At 52.6% G+C, this 18,861-nt stretch overlaps 1 protein-coding gene across 2 annotated transcripts in view; it reads left to right on the top strand.

The window, feature by feature from the left end:
* TNFRSF8 (TNF receptor superfamily member 8) overlaps positions 1-18,861 on the top strand; it is a 66,798-nt gene that overhangs the window by 31,943 nt on the left and 15,994 nt on the right. For both annotated transcript variants that reach the window (XM_084875340.1, XM_084875339.1), the window contains exons 4-11: positions 2,621-2,773; positions 6,392-6,485; positions 6,861-7,021; positions 9,728-9,844; positions 11,474-11,626; positions 17,040-17,124; positions 17,372-17,517; positions 18,700-18,801. In XM_084875340.1, coding sequence (XP_084731466.1) covers positions 2,621-2,773; positions 6,392-6,485; positions 6,861-7,021; positions 9,728-9,844; positions 11,474-11,626; positions 17,040-17,124; positions 17,372-17,517; positions 18,700-18,801 — 1,011 coding nt within the window. The remainder of the gene's footprint in view (positions 1-2,620; positions 2,774-6,391; positions 6,486-6,860; positions 7,022-9,727; positions 9,845-11,473; positions 11,627-17,039; positions 17,125-17,371; positions 17,518-18,699; positions 18,802-18,861) is intronic.

Here is an 18,861-nt window from a genome sequence, read left to right as displayed (position 1 = left end):
TAAAATATATTTTTATTTATTTTTTACAGAGAGGAAGGGAGAGGGATAGAAAGTTAGAAACATCCATGAGAGAGAAACATCGATTAGCTGCCTTCTGCACACCCCACACTGGGGATGTGCCCGCAACCAAGGTACATGCCTTGACCGGAATCGAAGCCAGGACTCTATCCACTGAGCCAAACCGACTTAGGGCAGCTCCTTATTTTTAACATAATTGGGATATTGTTTGTAAAATTCATTTAGTTTGTAAAATTCACTATTTTAAAATATTTTATTGATTGATTTTGAGAGAGAGAGAGATCAATTTGTTGTCCCACTTATTTATGCATTCACTGGTTGATTCTTGTATGTGCCCTGACTGGGGATCAAACCTTTAACCTTGGAGAATCAGGATGATGCTCTAAGCAACAGAGCTATCCAGCCAGGGCTAACACACATCATTTTAAAGTGTACAGTGCAGTGATTTTACTATACTGGACTCACCCTGTGCCACCACCACCACCACCATCAAATTCCAGAACATTCTATCTCCCTCCAAAGAAACCCATGACCTCCCAAGTCTTTCCTCCTCTCATCCCACCCCACCCACTTTCCGTCTCTGTGGACGCGTCTGCCTAGGACATTTCATGGAAGTGGAATCCCAGGCTATGTATCTTCCTCAACTGAAGTGTTTTCAAAGTTGAAAGTGTTTTCAAAGTTGATCAAGTGTCACACTTCACGCCTTTCCACGGCTGAACATGATTGCATCGCGTAGATGAGCCACATTTTGTTTGTGATGTCGGCGGGCACTTGGATCTCTCTACTTTGTGGCTGTTATGAATAGAGCTGCTCAGATCATGTGTGAGTGTCTGTGTAGACATTTGTTTTTAGTTCTCTCGGTAGATATGTAGGCGTGGAATTGCTGGATCATAGGTAAATCTATGTTTGGCCCTGGCTGGGCAGCTCAGTTGGTTAGAGAGTTGTCCCGATATGCCAGGGTTGTGGGGTCAATCCCTAGTTATGGCATATACAAGGCTCAACCAGTGAATGCATAAATTAGTGGAACAATAAATCAATCTCTCTTTCTCTCCCTCTCTCTCTTCTCCTCCTCCTCTCTCTCTCTCCTCCCCCCCTCTCTCTGTCTTCCTCTCCCTTCCTTTCTCTCTCTCAAATCAATAAGTAAAATTAAAAACAATAAATCTATGTGTAATTTTTGAGAACCGTCAAACTGGTTTCTACAGCACAATCTGATGACTGTCCCACTAGCATGGTGTGAATATTCCCGGTTCTCCACACCATTGCCAACACTTGCTGTTGTCTGTCTTTGTGGCTACAGCCGTCCTGGTGGGTGTGAAGTGGTATCTCTTTGTGCTTTTGGTTTGCATTTTCCTAGGGACTAATGATATTGAGCATCTTTTATATTGTGATTTGTATATCTTCTCTGGAAAAACATTTTCTTAAATCCTTAGCTCATTAAAAAAATACTTAATAGATCTTTTTTTTTTAAAGGTAGAACAGCCATCATATATATACTGATTTCAGAGAGAAACGGAGAGGGAGAGATAGAAATATCAATGATGAGAGAGAATAATTGATTGGCTGCCTCCTGCATGCCCCCTACTGAGGATGGAGCCTGCAACCTGGGCATGTGCCCTTGACAGGGGAATCAAACCCGGGACCCTTCAGTCCACAGGCCGATGCTCTATCCACTGAGCCAGACCAGGTAGAGCCTTAATAGATCTTTTAAAAGAACAGTTTTCAATGTATAGAAAAATTGGACAGAAAGTACTGAGAATCCCGTATGGGCCCCTTAGTCTCTCCTGCTGTAAACACCTTGCACGGGTGTGGTGTGTTGTTACAGCTGCTGAGCCAGTACCTGCACGTGATTAACTCAAGCTCATGGTTCACGTGAAGGTTCCCCCTTTGCGTTCGAAGTTCTGTGGCTCTTGACAAACGTGTCATGTCCTATATCCACTGCTGCAGTGCTTACGGGGTCGTCTCAGCCCCTAAGTCCTCTGTGCTCCCCTGTCTGTCCCCCCCCCCCCCCACCTTTACCTGGATCCTGGCAACCCTGGTCTTACTGTCTCCATGGTTTCATCTTTTCCAGAATGTCAGAGTTGGAGTCAGCCTTTACAGATTGGTCTAGGTTGGTTTCTTTCACTTAGGAATAGGTGTTTAATGTCCTGCTATGTCCTTTTTGCCCGTTATATTTTTTAAAAAAATATGTTTTTATTGATTTCAGAGAGGAAGGGAAAGGGAGAGGGAGATGGAAACATCAATGACGAGAGAGAATCATTGATCGGCTGCCTCCTGCACGCCCCATAGCAGGGACTGAGCCGACAGTCTGGGCATGTGCCTTGACTGGAGATCAAACCATGACCTCCTGGTTCATGGGCCGACACTCAACCACTGATCCATGCCGGCCGGGTGCCCTATTTTAAAATTGGGCCATTAATTTGTCTTTAATACCAGCTTAGTGGTCTCCAGGGTCGTGGGCTGGGAGGTGACAGCCTCAGGACCCTGCCTGTCCAGGGGAGGCCACAGCAGCTCTCTCTCGCGTGCAGACTGTCCCTGGCGGGTCCTCGGGTTCCCTCCCCTCGCCCTGCCTCTGTCCTCTGTGACCCTCCTCTGTGTCCTGTAGACGACCAGGTGGAGAAGAAGCCATGTTCGCAGAACTCCCCCCGCGTCTGTGAGTGCCGGGCCGGCATGTACTGTGCCACGTCAGCCTCCAACTCCTGTGCCCGCTGCGTCCTCCACTCCACCTGCCCCCCAGGGACGATGGTCAAGTCTCCCGGTGAGTACCCCCCCCCAGCCCGGGCCTGAGATCTGTGCCCACACCGCACCAGCCCCGCTGACCTCCAGGTGACCCCGCACCTCCCACGGCCTCCCTGTGGGGCAGATCACAACTCCTTTCGCCATGATGCCACCAGTGCGCCAGGCGCCAGGGCCCCTGTGCCCCTGTGCCCCACTCCCTCCCCCGTGTCCCAGCTCAGAGAGACCCTGGGGGCCCCAGGCACAGGCCTGGCTGGAAGAGACCCTGGGATGGTTTGAGGCTCAGGGCACAGTTTCTCTGAGGCAAGAAGGAAACCTTAAGTGTCTGTCCTGGGAGAGTCCTGGGAGTCAGAGGAGAAGAGACTGGGCACCAGGCTCAAGACTGAGAAACGGCTTGCTGTGTGACCTCAGGCAGCTTCCTAGTCTTCTCTGGGCTTCTGATTTTCTGACAAGGAGGGCCAGGCGACCAGGGAGGAAATAAGGACCATGGGTCCTGGGTGGGCGCATGGAGAGGGCCTTTCGGAAGGGAGGCCCAGGGAGCAGGCGGGTGTCAGACCGCTGAGCCCCACAGACCGGGCTAGGGGACTTGTCTGAGAGCCTGTGTGCGGGGGCACTCCTGCTGCTGGTTTGTTGGGCTCCATGTCTGAGCCACATAAAGCAAAGAGAAGGCCAGGGGGCGCTCCGCCAGCCCCACGGCCCCGGGCCTGTCTGCCTTCCCCTTCCCCGTTCAGTCATTCAGGGCCTCGTGGGAGGAGGCAGGGAAAGCGCACCCACCCCCCAGAGCCTCCAGCATGCGGTTTGCACCAGGACTCCCCTCCCCCCGTGGTGTGGCCCCTCCTTCCTCCAGCCCAGCGCTCAGCACCAGCCCCCTCTGTCTGGGCCCCCGCTGGTCTGTCTCCTCTCAGTTCCGGGGGTGGGCAGGACGTTCTGCTCTACCAGGCCTTTGCATATGCTGTTCCCTCAGTCTAGGACACCCTTCCCACCCTGTTCCCTTAGTTCACGCCTACTCGGCCGTGAGCTGGACCACGCAAAACTCTCTGCTGAGGGACACGCAGAAGCCTGCCACCCGTGAGCAGGGGCTGGAAAGCGCTCCGGACTGAGCGTCGGGTGCTTGGGATTTCATGTAGCTCTGCATCTGTGCAGTGTGTTCCTAACTCTCTCTGGGGCCTCAGTCTCTCCCTCTGTCAAATGCCTGGAGTTCAGTTGTTCCAACTAGGGGTGTGGGCCAGTGGTTTCCCTGTGATTGCCACATGGTGGCGCCAGAGTCCTCTCTTTGCTGCCCTTGGACCCACCCTGCCTGAGGCTGGCCACATGTGGTCATTGAGCACCCAGAATGTGTCCAGTGGCACTGAGATATGCTGTCAGTAAGAACATGTACGGATTTCAAACAGTGTAACAGAATGTAAACCATCTCATCATTATTTTATATATATATATATATATATATATATATATATATATATATATATATATATATATATATATTGATTTCAGAGAGAAAGGGAGAGGGGGAAAGAGACAGAAACATCCATGATGAGAGGAAATCATTGATTGGCTGCCTCCTGCATGCCCCACAGTGGGGACTGAGCCTGCAACCCGGGCACATGCCCTTGACTGGAATCAAATCCAGGACCCTTCAGTCCGCAGGCCAATGCTCTATTCACTGAGCCAAACTGGTCAAGGCTCTTTTGACTTTTTAAAAATTAGTCTCAGCTGGTTTGATTCAGTGGATAAGAGTGTCAGCCTATGGACTGAAGGTTCCTAGGTTCGATTCCAGCCAAGGGCACATGCCTAGGCTGTGGGCTCGATCCCCAGTAGGGGGCGTGCAGGAGGCAGCTGACCAATGATTCTTTCTCATCATTGATGTTTCTATCTCTCTATCCTCTCCCTGCCACTCTGAAATCAAGTCAATAAAAATATATTTTTAAAATATTTTTAAAATTGATTTTGAGAGAGAGAGAGGAAGGGAGAGGGAGAGAGAGATAGAAACATCGATGAGAGAGAAACATTGATTGCTTGCCCCCTTCCAGGGATGGAGCCTGCAACCTGGGCATGTGCCCTGACTGGGAATTGAACCAGCAACCTTTTGGTGCACAGAATAATGCCCAAGCAACTGAGCCACCCTGGCCAGGGCTGTACTTTTTCTTTAAAAATATATATATTTTATTGATTTTTTTACAGATAGGAAGGGAGAGGGATAGAGAGATAGAAACATCAATGAGAGAGAAGCATTGATCAGCTGCCTCCTGCACACTCCCTACTGGGGATGTGCCTGCAACCAAGGTACATGCCCTTGTCCTGAATCGAACCCAGGACCCTTCAGTCCCCAAGCCGACGCTCTATCCACTGAGCCACACCAGCTAGAGCAGGGCTGTCCTTTGATGTGGTGACTAGGAGATTTAAATGGCCTGTGTGACCTCATCCTATTTCTATGGAACTGCGCTTTGGGAGGGCTCAGCCTTTGGCTGCCAAACCCCGGCTAACGTCTAGGTCCCCCTGTGGGCTCTCCCACGGGGCAGCGTCTCTCCAGCTGTCAAACGGAAAGTAGTGTCTGGGTCAGGTTCAGCCCCCGCTGAGCCCCAGCTAAGAGCTCACACAGGCTTCCTGTTCCTGAAATTCACGAACTCCCACGAGGCGGACTGCATGAGCTCCATCCCGCAGGGAGGACATGGAGGTCCAGGCGGCGGGCACATGGCTCAGGACCGCCGAGCAGAGAACATGGCGCGAGGGCTGGGAGACCATCCCAGGTCCTTTCTCTGCGACGGGACGGGGTCCAGAGGAGGAAAGGGACAGGGCATTCACTGGGCACTTGCTGTGTGTCCCACCGTGAGAGAGGCACACGGGGTGAACGCTCTGTCCCCACAGCAGCCTGGGTAATTATTATTATTATACTGTGTTATTATTACTATCCTTTGCCTTGTCTGTCGTGGCTACAACACGAGAGAGGTGATGGGCACACCCAGGCCCACTGGAGGGCAAACGCTGTGAGTTTTCCTCTCCACTCCGCTTCCAGTTAGTCTTCAGGATTCTTTGGGTTGCAAGTGGCAAAAATCTTATGTTTGTGGCTCATGTAACTGAAAAGTCTGGGGACAGCTCTGGGTAGCTTCAGGCATGGCTGGATCCAGGCGCCCTGACGTTTCCTACCTCTCAGCTCTATCCCCTATGCTTAGGCGTCTGTAAGATGCCTCCCAGCGGCTCCGGGCTTGCTTCATACCCAACCCCGGTGGAGAGACAACGTCTTCATCCTGCATTTCCAACAGCCAAAACCAAAACCCTGACATGGCATCTCAGAACAGTGTGTCTGAGGTCACGTGCCCGTCCCTGAGCCAGTCCATCTTGGCCAGGGGAATGGGAGAAATGGAAGGATTTGATTGGCTCATCCTGCCCCCATGGGGAAGGGAAGGGGGAGTGGAGGAAATCAGCCCTAAAAACAGACACTGAGATTGGGAAGAGTGGTTTCCCCGGGGAAACCAGGCTGCCCACCCCCTGGGGGAATGGAGGCTGGGCTGGTGCAAACACCGGGTGGCCACTGCGTTTGCCAAGTGCCCATCCGGACCGACTCTGGTTTGCGGTGATAAAAGCTATTCCTGGAGTCCCGAACTCCTCCCTACCCAGTCTGACGGCATTGTGTCCCCTGCAGGCACCGCGCAGAAGGACACTGTCTGTGAGTCCCCATCCCCGGGGGCCAGCCCTGCCTGCGGCGCAGGCCGGGAGGACTGCAGGGCGCCTTCCAGGTGACTCCAGCCCTTCCCATCCAGCTTGCCTCAGTCTCCCCCACAGGATGCCTGGACCATAGCTGGGCTGGGGGAGGGGAGGGCGGTTGGCAGGTGGGGTTCAGCACAGGGTGCCTGGGCTCCAGCGCATAGCAGTGAGCGTGGAGAGAGGCCATCCCTGAAGTCATTTGAGGCCCTACTGTGTGCCCTGCCTGCCCCGATTGCACAGGAGGCCCAGAAAACACAGCCCTGGCTCCCTGATGGGGGAGGGGGCCTGCAGAGCCTGTGGGCAGGAGGTCTGGGGCCCCCTGCTCCATAGAAACAGTCCCCCCTGAGCCCCGGCCTCCCCTGCCCCATCCGCAGAACCGTCCGTCTCATCTCTGGCTTTTCCCCCAGCGGCACCACCCCCCGGGCCCAGCCCGCCCTGACCTCAGCCAGCTCTGAAGCCAGGACCCCGCTTCTTAAAGGGGACACTCCTCTCACCCCCGAAGCGGACTCCACAATGCTGAGGGATCCCAATGTTCTCTCCTCCGTGGGGAAGCCCCGTCTGGATGCAGGTAATTTCTCCAACGCTGTCTGGTTGGTGGGTGGCCTGTGCGTGGTGGTCCGGGCAGGCAGGCCCTGAGTGGTGGTCTTTGCTAGTGTGGGGCAGAGAGGTTGGAGGCACTGAGAGCCAGCATAGACAGTGGGGGCACCCACGCATTTAACAGCAGTTTGGGGTGCCTCCCGAGTGCCAGACTATCAGGGCGGTGCTGCTGCTTGCAACAGAGCAGGTGAGCCTCTGCAGGGGTCGTTTTTCTGCCCTCCTGGTTCTCATGGCGACAGGTTGGGGCCCCCAGTTCTCTCCTGTTTATTACTTAACTAGAGGCCCATTGCAGGAAGATTCCTGCAAGAATAGGGCTTCTTGCAGCCTTTTCCACTGCCTCTCACCCTCCTGTTTCTGCCACCTCACTCCCTTCTCTGCTGCTTCACTCCCTTCTGCAGTGCTTGGCTTCCTTCTATGCTATCTTCAGTCTTAGCTCTGCCATCTTTGTTGGGTTAACTTGCATACTCACTCCTGATTGGCTGGTAAGTATAGTGGAGGGACGGTCAATTTTCATGTCTTAGTGTCGCTAGCCTCCCATTGTAGAGGTATGCCACACTGCTTATTTAGATAGATATTTGGGTTGTTTCCCCTTTGGGGCTATCATGAATAAAGAAAAATCTTGGTGTGAATGTATTTGTTCGTTTCTCTTGTTGTTGTTGTTTTTAAATCACATGTAGGACTTTTATAATTCTGGGTTGTGTCCTATAGTTGTGCTCAAATATGTCCTCCCACCCCGTGGCTTGCCCTCTCATTCTCTTTATGGAGGCTTTCCCTGAAGAGATGTTCTTAACTTTAATGCAGTCCATCTTTTCCTTTGTGTTGAGTGCTTTCTGTGATCTGCCTTGTAAGACTCTCCCTCCTCGGAGTTCTCAGAGACAGCCTGCCTTTATTGTCTGGGATCATTATTGCTTCGCCTTCCATGTTTGGCTCTGCCCTCTACCCTGGTTTGTGTGTATGGCGTGAGGCAGCAGTCATGTTAAAAGTGTCCATGTGGCTATCCAGCTGAACCAACACCATCTCACCTAATAAAAGAGTAATATGCAAATTGACTGTCACTTCAACACACAAGAGTGGTTAGGGGGTGATCAGGCTGGCAGGCAGAAATGGTTAGGGGCAATTAGGAAGGCAGGCAGGTGAGCAGTTGGGAGCCAGCAGTCCTGGGTTGTGAGAGGGCAGTGGGACATTTCTCGAGGAGTCCCAGATTGGAGAGGGTTCAGGCTGGGCTGAGGGATACCACAGCACGCCTCCCCCCCAACTCCCCGCCCTCCCCCCCCCCCCCCCGTGCACAAATTTTATGCACTGGGCCTCTAGTTTACCAAATAAATGGTCCTTTCCCCACAGTTTTGCATGCCAGCTTTGTGTACGTCTAAAGCCCATGTCTGTGTGGGTGTGACTCTGTGTGGGTGTCTCCTGTTTCACGAGTCTTCTTGCCTATTGTGTGAACACCACACTCTCAATTCCTGTGGTTTTTCAGTCTGTCTTCATGGATGGATGAAGAGCAACTTGTTCAGCTCTGTCCGTCTAGTATTGGCTATTCCAGTAATTTGCATTTCCATGTACATTTTTAAAGTTCGTTTTTGAAGTTTTTTTAAGTTGATTTCAGAGAGAGGAAGAGAAAGGGAGAGAGAGTCAGAAACATCATCGATTGACTGCCTCCTGCATGCCCCCTATTGGGGTTCGAGCCTGCAACCCAAGCATGTGTCCTGACCAGGAATTGAACTGTGACCTCCTGGTTCATGGGTCAACACTTAACCACTGCACAACACCAGCAGGGCTCCACATACATTTTAGAATAAGCTTTTCAAATTCCACAGGATGTCCTACTGAGGTTTTGATGAGGGTTGCCTTGAAGCTGTAGATCATTTTAGAGAGAATCCACCCTTGCAGTGTTGAGTACACGGCATAGCCTACATTTATTTAGGCCTTCTTCAAATTCTCCTGGGAATGCTTTATTATTTTTTCTATGTAGAGATGCTCACATGTTTTTGTTAGAGTTCTATGTATTCCATATTTCTGATCATGATCCTATGGTATCTTTTTCAATATGTCATGTTCCAATTCTTTTTGAACCATTTGAAATTGCCAATATATGACTGGCTGACCTATCAAAAGAGCATTTTCATATGGGCTCAGTCCACATATACAGACATTTGATTGACTCAGATATCATAACATTGTATCCAACTCCCTTGCTCATTCACTTATCAGTTCTAATAATGCATCTGCAGATTCTTTGGGATCATCTGTGTACTCAGATGGCTATCTTCCTTCCTAAAAATTGTCAATTTTATTTATTTTTCTTGCCTTTTTGCATTGCCTGGGACCCCTGTACCCTGCTTGAATAGATGTTGTGAGAGTAGAGCACCTTGCCTCATTGCTGATCTCAAAGGGAAACTGGCCGTCAAAGTCTTGAGGAGTGAGCGTGGAGCGAGGGCGCTGGCATGGTGGAAATGGCGGATCGTTTTGGGGGGTGGGGTGAACACCAAAGATATAGGGGGCTCAGAGCTCATCTCCTGTGTGGCCTTAGACACAGCCCTTCCTCTCTGAGCCTCAGGACCCGCTCTGGGGATGGGTCTGACATGTGTGGGGGTTGGGAGCTGGCCACGGAGCTGGGGGCAGCTTCAGTGATGGTGGGGAGGTGAGGCCTGACCCGGACTGTCTGTGCTTCCGTCCCCAGGACTGTCCCCGCAGCACCTGTGCCCTCTGGGGTCCGCCGACTGCAGGAAGCAGTGTGACAGGGACTACTACCTGGACAAGGACGGCCGCTGCACAGCCTGCGTGACCTGCTCAGGAGGTAGGGGCCCGTCTTTCCACCAGGGGGTGGGGGTTAGACAAAAGGAGATCATATGCATTCTTGAGTAGGCCCTGAGCATCCCTGGTGCCAGGCTGGATTTAGATATCAAAACCCACATCCCCGCACCACAGGCTGAAATGAAGGCCAAGCTGACAACACCCCTGCCCTTTTGGCAAGGTGTGTCTCCAGGGCATGGCTTTGCCGATGCCAGTGGGTTCAGCTGACATTAATTAAAGAATGCCCATGTGCCTTCCCAGGGGGCCCTCCACATCTCCCCCGTTTTTCAGTTTTAAACGGGCACACTAATGGTTCTGTCTCAGAGAGTGGTGGGATGAAGAAGATTAAACTGAGCTAATCAGGTAGAGTGTGAAGAACACTGCCTCTCGCACATACTATTATGTCAGTAGCCATAGGGGTGATCATAGCTGCCATCGTCCCAAGTCATCTCGCTCATGGCCCAGCCCACTCCTGCCCTTTGCACAAGCTCCCCCAGTGCCTGCCAGTGCCCGCCAGTGCCCGCCAGTGCCCGCTCTCTCCGGAGGTGCGGTCCCTCGCCTTTGTCGTGCGAGGCCTCTAAGTAACAGCCCAGAAGTAGGGTTCTTACGGAGCGAGTCACCCTGGTCTCGTCCGAGGCAGCGACTCTATTTTCACATACACGGAGCACACAAAACATCTCCAAACACATGCAAGTGCATGATTATACCTTTTCTTTTAGAAAAGCTCTAACCTTTCATTTGTTTGTTTTTTTGGGGAAAAACCTTCTTATCATTGACAATTTTGAACCTGTTCAGGAGTAGAGGGACCGGGAATGGGATGGGCGGTCACCAGTTTCAAAGCATCGGGGTCAGTCTTGGTGCATCTATCCCCATGCCCTGTCACCCTGCCCTCTGGGTGCCTTTAGCAGCTTTATTGGGACACTAGCGGCCTGATGCACGGAATTCGTGCAAGGGGCTTGGCCCTCGCAGCTCTGGCCGAGAGGGAGAGGGAGAGGGAGAAAGGGAGAGGAAGGGGGAGAGGGGAAAGAGGAAGAGGAGAGGGAGAGGGGGGAGGGGGAGGGGGAAAGGGGGACAGGGAGAGGAAGAAGGAGAAAAGGAAGAGAAGGAAAGGTCGTTCTGATGGAGAGACAGTGACCCAGAGCCGTTCTGGAAGGTTGTTCTGCTGTCTGGTCTAATTAGCATATTAGCTCTTTATTATGGAGGATAGCTGATGTCTAATAAAACACACGTGTTTAAAGTGTGCAATTTGGTACATTCTGACATATGTATGCGCCTGTGTAACCACCACCACCAGTGAAGGTAACAGACCACCCATTGCTCCCAAGCTTCCTCATGCCCCTCACCTTCCCTCCCCCACCCAACCCCCACCCACGCCCAGGCAGTCCTGCTTTCTCACTTTGGAATAAGCTGCGCCTTCTAGCACTTTCTGTCAGCAGAAGCGTGTAGGATATGCTCCGTCCTTGTGTGTCTTCTTTTGCTCAGCGTCCTTGTTCTGAGCGGGCCGAAGACCAGCTCGGTGGGGAAGTCAGGAGAATGGCTGCTCCTGGGCGGATGCACCCCCGCCCTCCGGGGTCCCCTGCCCCCGCTGGCTGCCCTGGCCGTCCCCCACCCTCCCTTTCTCTGTGCCCCTCAGATCACCTCGTGGAGAAGACACCTTGCACGTGGAACTCCTCCCGCGTCTGTGAGTGCCGATCTGGCATGTTCTGTGCCACGTCAGCCAGGAACTCCTGTGCCCGCTGCGTCGCCTGCCCTGTCGTCCCGCCCAAGGGGGTCACCGCCTGCCCGGGTAAGCAGCACACCCCCCGACGGGGGGCTGAGGTCTGTGCCCAGCAGCCGGCGGCCGCATCTCTCCCACCCCCACGGGGCAAAGGGCCTTCGACCCCCGCTGTGAACGAGGTCGGGTTTGGGCCTTGATTTTTCCTTGGATAACTAGATCCCGTGAGTGGCGTGAGATCCACGTGGGTCATTTTGGTAAGAATTCCTGGTGATGACATGTGTTTTCGAAGTAGAGTTTTGGGTTTCTTCGGGCCAACACCCAGAAGTGGGGCTGCTGGGTTATGTGGTAGTTCTAGTTTTGATTTTCGGAAGAGCCTGGTATGGTTTCCAGAGCGTCTGCGCTGATGTATACTCCCACCAGCCGTGCATAGGAGCTCCCTCTTCCGTGCATCCTCAGCAACAACTTCATTTATTCTTGCTGTGCGTTCACTCATTCTTCTTCCTGAAAGTGTCGGGCTGGTAAAATCTTGACTTATTGGCAAGGCTGTTGCACTGACTCAAGACAGACTCATGGGAAGAGGCCTCCCAGCCCAGCCGGTGGCCGCCGGCCAGGTTGCAGGGAAGTCGGAACTCGGACCGAAGAGCAATCAAAGCTGGCTCAGCAGCAGGGAGAGGTGCCAACACATCCCTCGAAAGCAGAGAGGAGAGGAAAGGAGGGTGACGAGCGGAACCCAGGGGAGGGAAGCTCACCCCAGAATTCACGCAGGAGGACCGGGGGATGGCGAGAGGTGACTCACTTACCAGAGTCCCCAGGGCGGCCCTGGGCTCAGAGCAGACAAACAAATCGAATGATGGGAGTGACACGGAGAACTGCTAAGTGTAACTCCATCTTTAAAATAAAATAAATAAAATAAAATAAAATAAAATAGTCTGTACCAGTGCTGACCATGGACACGGAGCAGTCTGAGCAGGAGGAGCCTGAGATTTTATCTCCTGGTGAAAACGATCTGCTTTTTGGCTAAAAACTCTGAAGGGGTCTCTATGGGGAGCCAGGCTCGCTGAGATGCTGCTGCTCCAGAGTGCCGCCCTTGCCGTGTGTTTGGGAGCACGTCCTGCTGTGTCTCTGAGGGAGGACTCCAGCCCACATGCCCACTGCAGGCCAGACAGACCGCCTGCTCTGGGCAGAGACCCATTGGGGAAGGACACACTGACAGGGTGGCACAAGGACCCCACCAGCTCCTGGGAGGCCGGGTCGTCCTTTGTAAGGAACACGAGCGGGCGGTGCAGACGTTCCGGCCTCAGGGAAAACCAGAGAATAACAACACATATGAACGGGAGAGCTTCCTATGGCTGACGCCACGATGAACCCAGGAATCACCGGGAACTTAAAAGATTCAAACCAAATGGCTCTAGCTGGTTTGGCTCAGTGGATAGAGTGTCGGCCTGCAGACTGAAGGGTCCCGGGTTCGATTCTTGTCAAAGGCACATGCTCGGGTTTGTGGGCTTAATCCCCAGTGTGGGGCTTGCAGGAGGCAGCCGATCAATGGTTCTCTCTCATCAGTGATGTTTCTCTCTCCCTCTCCCTTCCTCTCTGAAATCAATTAAAAAAAAAAATATATACAATATATATATTTAAATTGATATATATATATATATATATATATATATATATATATATATATATATATATAAATAAATATTTAAACGTGCTAACATCCAGGAAGCTGTTACACCCACACAGTGAGGACAGAATGCTGTGGAAAAGGAACAGCAAAAAAAGAGCGGGAAAGAGGGGCTTCTAGAAGCTGTGCTTGTTACCCATCCATTGTCTCTCAGCTCCCAGTTCACCCTCAGGGCCTGCTCTGCTGTCAAGGATTGGACTCTTGACTCTTGAAGCATTTCTCCTTGTGAGCATGATGTTAAGCATCACCAGTAGAGGGCACTGGTTCTTTATCCATTTATATATGGACTAGAGGTCCGGTGCATGAAATTTGTGCACAGGAGAGAGGGGTCCCCTCAGCCCAGCCTGCACCCTCTCCAATACAGGACATCCTTCTTACAATCCAGGACTGCTGGCTCCTAACTGCTTACCTGCCTGCCAGCCTGATTGCCCTTAACTGCTGGCCTGGTTGCCCCCAACTGCCCCTCCTGCCAGCCTGGTTGCCCCATGCAGCCTGCCGTTCAGTTGTTTGGTCATCCCTAACTAACCTCCCCCCAGCCTGCTGTTCGGTCCTTACTGTTACTGCGACGGCATCCTGGACAGTTTGCATATTCCTCTATTATTAGCACAGATGGACACAGGTTGCTTCCCTGGCTTAGCTAGTGTAAACACTGCTGCAATGAACATAGGGGTGCGTATGTGTTTTTTAATTAGTGTTTTAGGTTTCTTTGGTTCAACACTCAGCAGTGGTGTTGCTGGATCATCTGGTAGTTCTATTTTTGATTTTTGGAAGAACCTCCGTATGGTTTTCCAGAGGGTCTGTACCGATTCATAATCCCATCAGCAGTGCATAAGAGCTCCCTCTTCTCTGCCTCTTCATCCACACTTGTTGTTCTTTGATTTATTGGTGATAGCCATGTGACAGGTGCAAGGCGGCACCTCACTGTAATTTAATTTGCATTTCCCTGATTAATGATGCTGAGCATCTTTTCACACGTCTGTTGGCTGTCTGTAGGTCCTCTTTGGAGAAATATCTATTCAGGTCCTCTGTCTATTTCTTCATTGGATTGTTTGTCTCTTAGGTGTTAAGGTATATGAGTTCCCTATATAGTTTGGATGTGAACCCCTTATTGGATGCATCACTGGTGAATGTCTTCTCCCATTCAGTAGGCTGGGTTTTGTTGTTGTTGATGGCTTCCTACTCTGCACGAAAGCTTTTTAGTTTGATGCAGTCCTACTTGTTTATTTTTTTCTTTTGTTTTCCTTACCTAAGGAGACATAGCTAAGAAATATGGTGTCCCAGCGGGTGCAGTCATGTGGAGAAGGATGCTGATGGTTGGGGGTTGGGCCTACACTATCCCATCACTAATTAAACTCATTGCTTTGGCCCAGCAGGCGTGGCTCGGTGGTTGAGTGTCAACCAATGAACCAGGAGGTCACAGTTCGATTCCTGGGCAGGGGACAGGCCCGGGTGGCAGGCTCGATCCCCAGTGTGAGGCGTGCAGGAGGCAGCTAATCAATGACTCTCATCATTAATGTGTCTATCTCCCTTCCTCTCTGAAATCAATAAAAACTATTTTTAAAAAATCATTGCTTTGGGGAGAAAGACTTTATGTTTACTTATCTTTTACTTTATTTTTATTGCTGACACTATTACAGATGTCTCCACTTAGGACTGGATTTTTAAAAACAGCTTTATTGAGATAGAATTCCTATGCCATAAAATCTATTCACTTTAAGTGTACAATTCTATGATTTTAAAGAAACTTACAGCCCCGTCAGCATGACTCAGTGGTTGAGCGTTGACCTATGAACCAGGAGGTTGATTCTGTCAGGGCGCATGCCCGGGTTGTGGGCTTGATCCCCAGTGGGGGGCGTGCAGGAGGCAGCCAATCCATGATTCTCTCTCATCATTGATGTTTCTATCTCTCTCTCCTTCTCCCTTCCTCTCTGAAATCAATAAAAAATATATATATTTTAAAAAGAAACTTACAAAGTTATGAAACTATCACCACTTAAAAAATTAGTAACTATAAACAGAGCCACTTTATTTTATTTTTAAAATATATTTTATTGATTTTTCACAGAGAGGAAGAGAGAAGGATAGAGAGTTAGAAACATCGATGAGAGAGAATCATCGATCAGCTGCCTCCTGCACACCCCCGACTGGGGATGAGCCCGCAACCAAGGTACATGCCCTCGACCGGAATCGAACCCGGGACCTTTCAGTCCTCAGGCCGACGCTCTATCCACTGAGCCAAACCGGTTTCAGCAAACAGAGCCACTTTAAAACGGCCTCAGAGCCGCGTCTTATGCCTCAAACCTTCGGAATGTTAGAACTGGGCAAATGAACCTTTGGACGGGGCCTAAGCAACCTTGCATTCCAAAGAACTGTTTGCAAAGATAAAAGCAGATCTGAGGAATAAGGACAGGTGACTACAGGACTGAAAAGGAAACCATCCTTAGGTCTGACATCATGAAGTCACTTTATCTGCACCTGGAGAAATGCCTCCCTTTTGCTGAAGTGATTAACATTCTCTTGATGTGATATTCCTCCTACTGATGTAACTGCTCCCCTTCCCCTTCTCATAAGCAGCCTAACCGGAACCCCATTTGGGTTTCTGTCCGAAGCAGGGCTTCCCCAATAGCTATTGCGTTGGACCTCAGATAAACCCTTGCTGCTTCTCACTTTGGCCTTTCACTCTTAGGTTCACACCGGGATCTAAGAAACCTCGTGTCCACTCATAGCCACCCTACCCCCACCCCCAGCTCGGAGACCGCTAATCTACTTCCTGTCCCTCTAGGCCAGACCCTGTGAGACATTTTCTGGATGTGTTCTTCTGGGTCCGCTTCTCTCCCTGGACGTGACCCACGTGGGGTTCCTCCATGCTGTCGCATGCGTTCATACTTTGTTCCTTTTATTTTTATTGTTGTTAATCCTCACCCAGGGCTATTTCTCCACTGATTTTTAGAGAGAGTGGAAGGGAGGGAGGAAGGGGGATAGAGAAACATCGATGTGAGAGAGACACGTTGATTGGTTGCCTCCCACGCACGCCTCAAACCGGGGCTGGGGATCAAACTCGCAACCCAGGCACGTGCCCTTGACCAGGCATTGAACCCGAGACCCCCTTGATGTGCGGGCCAGCACTCTCACCACTGAGCACACTGGCCAAGGTGCTTTGTTCCTTTTATTGCCAAACAATATTCCGGTGAGCAGAGACGCTCCGTTTTGCTGACCCATGTACCAGTCGATGGACATCTAGGCTGTTCCCGCTTCTTTGGCTGCTGTGAATTTGGAAGAATGCTCTGTGAGCAAGCGTGTGCAAGAGACCTGCCTGGATCGCTATGGCCACAGCCGGCCTCCCTGGCCTCCCTCCAGCCTCTCCACCGGGCCCTCCTCCCTCCCGCCCTGGGCCTCCCACCTTCTGCTTCCTCTGCTGATACCCCCGGGCGGGCGGACTCACATCCCAACCCCTCCCCCTCCTCGGGGAAGCCTTCCCATTCCGGAGAGGTTGAGACCCTCGCTGGGGTGTCATGCTCTGTGTCACACTGAGTCACACTCACCTGTGAGTCCCCCGGGGGGGTCTTGTGTATTTTGCTCGTTGCTCTATTCCGGCTCCCAGCACAGTTCCCAGTCACAGGAGGTGCTCCATGAAGAATGGTTGCTCGGAAGGAAAGGAGGAGGGAGGTTGGGTAGGCGGAGGGAGGAGGCAGAGCTGGGACACAAACCTGCCCAGATGCAGTGTCCTCGGGGCCCCGCTGTGCGGTCTCCTGGAGGCCGCCAGTCCCTGCTGGCTAAGCTCCTGGCACTGACTCTTTGCAGGTAAAGACACCACCCATGAGCCGCCTCACCCGGGGACCCACCCTAACCGCAGCGCCCACCCGGAGGACAGCGAGGTGCCGGCCAGGTGACTCTATGGCTTCTTCTGGGGAACCGGACTGGGGGAGGAGGGGGGTTGGTCCAGGCTGGAGCTCTGTGCCCAAAAGCCACTTGGGAGAAAGTGTGCTCAGCTCTGTGCCGGCACCAAGCCAGACGGCCTGGACCTGCAGCCCCTCCTTCCGATGACCTGCAGGGAAAGGGAAGCATTCTGAGCGCCCCCCCTCCCCCTCTTCCCGCTGCGTCCTCAGCCTCACCTCTGGCTTCTCTGCCTGCAGCACCAGCGCCTCCCAGATCTCCTTCCCCGACGCCCAGCCCGGTAAGGGGCACAGAGGAGGCGCCACCCATGCCCAGGAGGACGCCCCCCCCTCTACAAGTGCCCCTGTCTCTTTCTCCTCCGCGGGCAGACCCATCCTGGTCTCAGGTAATGATCGCCCCCAGGAGGCAGGGCCCTCCTCCCAGGCGGGCCAAAGGAGGGGCGTCTCCCCAATCTACAGTATCCACTGGGTGGGGTGGGGGGGGGGACGCAAGGTGGACCCCGGGTTTCCAGCTTCCTGGGCTGTGGGTCTGCTACTTGCTACCAATTCATTCTTGTGTGTCGGGATTTCATTCATAGCTTCCTCCCCATGGCCCATAATTGCTACTCAGGGAGTATTTGGTGAATGGTTTTATGACCTTGACTAGTTGCTTAAGGCCCCTGAGCCCCAGTTTCCTCCCATGTAAAGCTGTAATAGCATGCACCATGCAGGGGAGTGGGTGGCTACCCGGTCCAGACCTTCCGGGTCGCATCACCCATTTGCTCTTAAGTGCAGTTCACTCTAGGACCTGCAGTCCCAGCATTGCACACCAGGTGGCGGTGGTCCTCAGGCCAGTGGTTCTCCGCGTGGTCCTGAACTCACAGCAGCAGCAACCTGTTAGAAAAACAAATGATGGCCCCACCCAGCCCTACAGAACCCGATCCCCTCCCGAGATTCCTCTGCACATGAAAGTCTGAGAAGCATTTGTGTGGCACAAACTACTTTTCTGTAGTAGCTAATTACAAAATTAAGTGACAGGAGAAAGGAGACAAGTTAAAAACTCAGATGTAAAGAGAGAGACCCAAGTAGCTGATATGCGCGTGGGCACTGGAGTCCTCTGGGCCTGTCTGGAGCCAAGATTCTGCCATTTACCTCAGGGTGACCTTTGAGAGCCTCAGTTACCCTTGTTTGCAGTGGCACCTGCGTCCAGGGCTGAGTGTGCCTCTGTGGGAAGCAGACCCCATGGAGCTTCCAGTCCAGAGGGGACGGCCGTCACCCAGGCCTCCTCCGCAGGCCCCTTGCTTTGTCCTCTTGTTCTGCCTTCCAAACCCCTGGCTTCTCGATTGCCCACCCTCTAGAAATGGTGTGCTCTTTCCCCCACTATCAGCCCACCCTGACTGGCTTCCCGGAGCGGTGAGGGCGGGCAGCGGGTGAGGCTGGACCAGGTCCGTGTTTGGCTTCAGTGCTGGCAGCCCGGTGGAGACAGTAGGGCTGGGGACAGGGGGTGGGGGTGGGGGGCAGCAGGGCCCCCGGCTCAGCACCGGGAAGCGGGCTCCGGGCAGACAGTGCAGTCCACCTCTGTGTTGCAGGACCCGTGCTCCTCTGGCTGCTGGCGCTGCTGGCAGGGGTGGTCGTCGCCGGCTCCTTCCTCCTGTGCCACCGCAGGGCCTGCTGGAAGTGGATGCAGCAGAGTGAGTGATGTGTCCGGGGAGCCGGGGGAGGCGGGCGCGCTGTGCTAGCCTGGCCCCTGC

Source organism: Pipistrellus hanaki (assembly GCF_964339955.1).
Source record: "Pipistrellus hanaki genome assembly, chromosome: 2".
Taxonomy (NCBI): Eukaryota; Metazoa; Chordata; class Mammalia; order Chiroptera; family Vespertilionidae; genus Pipistrellus; species Pipistrellus hanaki.
Note: the sequence above shows the minus strand (reverse complement) of the source record. Positions and strands in the feature narration are given on the sequence as shown.